Here is a 4,940-nt window from a genome sequence, read left to right on the forward strand (position 1 = left end):
AGCAGGAGTGCTGGGTAGGAGTGGATGAAACAGCACTCCTAGTTGGGCAGGGAGGGTACGCCTACCTGAGCAGGTTACTGTGAGAGGTTCTGGGGTGCGATTGTGCTGCACATCAGATACTGCATTGTAACTCTGCGTGTGCAGGCTCCTCCCCTGCATTGAGCGTAAGGCAGAGAATCCCTCGCTGAAAGGGAAGAGAATACCTCGCATTTAACTGCAAGGCTAGATAGAACATAGACGTTATCCATTTGCCCCCTAGTTCACCTCCCCACATTCACGTAGCCATACGCTGAGCTATTCTGCACTTCTTCCAGAGGAAGGGAAACAATCAGTTGTTACAGTGCTGGCCTCAGTCTATGAACTGAGACAGACAGACAGGCACGTGCAGCTTTAGGTGATCGCTGCTGACACTGATCTTACAGCTTAACCTCTCGTCTCCCTAAAAACAGGGCCCCAAGGTTCTGACCTTTCTCCAACCCAGACTGTACCCAGCTGCATTTGGCAATGCGCTGCTCCCAACCACTATTTACACTGTTAGGATCGATAAGGCCTCTGCAGCCCCAGCCTTGGGCTGATACTGTGGAGGACCTACCTTATCGCTGCTGCACAAAATCTATTTGTCTTTGGGAGATTTGCTGGAGGTGAAACTTGCTGCCTTCAAAGGAGACATGGGACAAGGAAACTGCTGGCTTTTAACTGTGCCAAGAAAGATTTTGTTTGGTGCTGGTGGCTGACTGGGAGGAGGATTTTTACAGGAATGCTGGTAACCAGGGTGGGCCCTGGGTTGAGCCCTTGAATTTGGAAAAGACACTTTCACCCTGGGGTGAACATGGCCTTAATCCAAAGGAAACTGTCCAGGAGACAATAGACCAGATTCTGCTTTATACTAGTGTCCCTTGATGCCCCTTTGGCTGCCTGATGTGGGCATAAAGTCAGTGTAAATGTCAATTATAATTCCAAGAAGAGCGTAAATTGGCTTTAGGGCAAATAACAGTCCAGACCAATTATTACTGCACAGTTGTTTTCTATATCCCCTTCCCCGGTGTTTGGATGTGGTGTTTGTTTTAATTCAGGCCTACACCTGATCATAATGTGCTCAAATGTGACTATGTTCCCAAACCATAAAGGACACCTTCATGGGTCTGAAATTCCGGTGAGTTGCATTTTCCTTCCTTGTAGCCCTGCATCTGCTAATCACTGACGGTTGATTTCTTGCAGAGGCCGATTCAGACAGAGCTCTCTATCTATGATGAGTCTGCAGATGAAAGCAGTGCAGAATTCAAGAATTTGGAGGAGGTGAGTAACAGGAGCAGGGGGCAGTTACTCCCTTGTAGAAATAAGGCAGCAATCCTAAATCCTGGCAAGGGTAGATTAGAGCAGGCGTGCTAAATGCTATGACTAGCAAACACCTAGGGGACTGGGAAGACTTCTAGAAGTTTTTTGCAGGAATAGCCTTTGGAATATGGTGCAGATTCTTGATATCTGTATTGTGGTAGAAATACATAATCCCAATGTGCTGGACACTGAACATTCACTATGGTAAGCCCCTACACCATGAAGCTTAAAACCTACTGGTACATAGATAAAACTGGCAAAATGCATGAGAAGGGAACGTTAGCCTTATTTGACAGACTGCGACTCTAGGCACAGCATAGACCACACAGAAACAGCCTATGGCAGCAAGTGTCTCCTGCCATAAGACTTTCTGTCTGCTGAAGAGAGGCTCCCCCATCCCAGGCTTCTGTGTCAGCTGTCTTTATTAATCCGTGCACAATAGAAAAGAGGCTATTAAGCTTCATTCTTAAGTACAGAAGTAGAAATGCCCTCCCTGTCCTGGCCCCAAAATGGATATTGCACACTGTGGGATTAAATGGGTCATACCTTCCTTGGAAACATCCGATACTGGCTGTTGTCGCAGGACACCTGAGTAGGTGGGCAGCCAGGCTATTGCATTTTGCTATTTGTTCATACAGGAAGCGGGCCTGTACAGTGAAGCTCAGGTCCAAATTCAGACCTGAAGGTCTCCAGACTGGTGCATCTGGAGATTGGGCCCGAACCAAATGCCATCACTAGCTCTTGGGTCAGCCCCTCAAGCTCACATGCAAGTCTGATCAATGCAGCTATACTGGCTTCAGCAGAAATTAAGTCCTTTGTACCAGCTGAGGGTCCAAACCATGAAAGACAGTCTGTGGAGGGAGATACTTTCAGCCTCTTAACAAGGTGGAGTGCCTGTGTGAGGCCAGATACCAGCTTATGCGAACCACTCTGCCAGACTTTTCCACTTGTTACTGCTGTGCCAATATCCGTTCTAATCGATCTGTCTTGTTGCTTCCCTTCAGGAGATGTTTGGAAGTATGTTCCATTCGGATGCCCAGACGGCTCTGTGAGCACGTGGGGAAGATAACTGTGCCAATGAATCCTTCAGAACTGTTTCCTATCACATACCCCTTTAGGAAGAAGCTTCTGCAGTCTATGTTGTGAGACGACCAGCCTTTATGTGCTCTTGCCCAGGGATAGTAATGACTTTGCAGAGTGAGGGGCCATCATTCCTCTCGTACCAACATCTCCCCGTCGTTCTCTTCTTCCGGAACTTGGAGCAAAGGACTCTCGGAGCAGGTGACATAATACAGCAGAAGCAGGAACTCAGGAAATAACATTCAACTAGGCACAGAAGAGAAGGACATTCATTTAATGGCAGGTGCCTTAATGTACAGGATTATTAATATTAGTCACCATTGCCAACCCTCTTCCACCGGAACACATGCACACCCCTGTGCATGTGGACTGTGTAAGCCAGGAATCACAGTCTATTTTGCTTTTTCTGATCAAGTGAAGCATAAGGAAATATCGCAGGCCGTTCCTGGCTTTGATTCATAAACAAAAATAGCCCTCACAAGGGGAAGTGATGTAGGCTTGCAGGACACAGATGTGTTAAATGTGAACTTTGCATTCTGCACCCTGAGTGTAAAACCCTGAATTTCCTGGGACTGCTGCCTAGAACCACCTCTGCACTCTCTGTATTGCCCTTCTCCCCTGAGCTCTCTATGACTGCACATGCCAGTGCTGTGAATTTCTGTTCATCTGAAATCTGTGGTACCACTGCGTATCAGCAGTGCTGCTTTCTGGATTATAGGAGAGTTTTTGGCCCCGGTTGGTTCCCATGACCAAGAGCTCCTTGCTATCGGGGGACTTCCATGCACATGTTGGCCTTCCCAATAGTCTGGGCGTTTTAAATAAAGTTTATTTGAAACACCTGCAAAATTAAAGTTCCCTGAAGTCAATGGGAACCTTTCCAAGGACCGCAGCGGGCCTTTGATCAGACGATTAGTCTAGGGATATCATGAGAGCATTTATTCCTATGATATTTTGAGGCTTCCTCTTCCTGCTTTTGATAATGGGTCATTACTTACAGGTTCAGTTGGGGGTCAGTTTGAGACTTGGACAAGTGGTTCAGGGCAATGAGTTTTTCCAAACTAGTTTGCTCACCCCTAATAAGTTCAGGACTGTAGGAGAAGAAGAGCCTCTTCAGTATAATGCATACATCCTACAATTTTAAAAGATGCTATTCCACAGGATCAATATAGTTGGAGCATGAGCAAGTTTTCTGACTTCCTGCCCCTTGGGCAGGGGGCTGGACCTAATGATCTTACGTGGTCCCTTCCAGCTCTGTCTATGAAATCTGTGAAGTTTTGTGTCTGCAGTCAGTCGACAGTTCTTGAGATCTCACAACTAACTTCTTTGGGCTTAAACTCATGTGGGATCTCATGTGATCACCTAAAAAACAAGAGAATGCTCATCTGCTGGTTTAAGTGCCTGGTCCCTTACAAGCAGCTGTCACCTATCGCATGCTAGAAAATTTTAATTAAAATTCTCCATAGCCTGATGCTACCAGGACCATCTACCTCTTGGGCGGGCAAGCCTGACTCAACAACCTGGGGACAGACAGATGAGATCTTTTTAATTTTTTTAAACCCTAAATACTTTTATACATAAAAAATGTATGAGTGATGCTAATGACTCTTTGCTATTTTAGCTTTCTAATTCCTCCTTTCCATCCCAAAGCTGATTCTCTGAAGCATGGAATAAGATTAGATGTATTTAAAGTGAATGTAAAGTCTGAAAAAATATAACATAAGCTGAGGGTTAAAGGGATGTTTATTAAATATATTTAGGCCCCAAATTCAGGGTTTGACAAATTAAGTTTGCAGAAATAATTCCCTGTGATTTTTATTTTATTTTTTTTAACTGCAATGAAAAAACAGGTTTGTTTTTTGGCTAGAATTTTAAACTTTACCTTGAAGTGTTTCCAGTATTGGGATAAAGCAGGAAGGCCGGAAGGTGAACCTGACTACAAACAAAAAATAAAACTGACTAGTCTGTGTTTCATTCCATGAATGCAAAAATAAACAATGGCCTTACTAATGAAAAACAAACTCGATTTTGAAAAAGTTATTTCTATTGTAAGAATCAAAGTGTTAATAATAAGGTAAGCAATGTTGGTGTTTTAATAATATGGTTATTGAAGGTGTCTGTCTAACTTATAAGGTGCTCTTTAAACTGCTCTGACGGAAGGCTTTTGGAGATGATATTACCTGGGGGGTGGGAAAGAAAATGTAGCTTCACTGTGGCTCCCAGATGCCTCACTGGTCATAGAAGTAGAGCTGTGTGTACCATCAAAGCTTAGCAAACACTGTAGGTAATAGCGTAAGTGCTGCCTCTGTTTGGTTCAGCATGACCCCTCATTAATTAAATCACCACTGTCTACCTCTGTCTTGGATAACACGATGTATGAGAAAATCACCAAAAATGGAGCTTCATTGCCTCTAGGCCAGGGGCGGGCAACTATTTCGGGTGGAGGGCTGCTTACTGAGTTTCGGCAAGCCATGGAGGGCTGCATGACAGGCAGCCAGGGGCAGATTAATATTAATTTTCTAAACTTT

The 4,940-nt window shown here is 44.7% G+C and overlaps 1 protein-coding gene across 3 annotated transcripts in view; it reads left to right on the forward strand.

Moving 5' to 3' along the window:
* The window catches only part of SLC26A9 (solute carrier family 26 member 9), a 58,489-nt gene extending 54,056 nt beyond the window's left edge, over positions 1 to 4,433 (forward strand). For all 3 annotated transcript variants that reach the window (XM_025205425.1, XM_006024749.3, XM_025205426.1), the window contains exons 20-21: positions 1,219 to 1,296; positions 2,340 to 4,433. In XM_025205425.1, coding sequence (XP_025061210.1) covers positions 1,219 to 1,296; positions 2,340 to 2,387 — 126 coding nt within the window. In that variant the 3' untranslated portion in view covers positions 2,388 to 4,433. The remainder of the gene's footprint in view (positions 1 to 1,218; positions 1,297 to 2,339) is intronic.
* Positions 4,434 to 4,940: the final 507 nt, after the last annotated feature.

This window comes from Alligator sinensis, unplaced genomic scaffold (assembly GCF_000455745.1).
Source record: "Alligator sinensis unplaced genomic scaffold, ASM45574v1 scaffold1322_1, whole genome shotgun sequence".
Taxonomy (NCBI): Eukaryota; Metazoa; Chordata; order Crocodylia; family Alligatoridae; genus Alligator; species Alligator sinensis.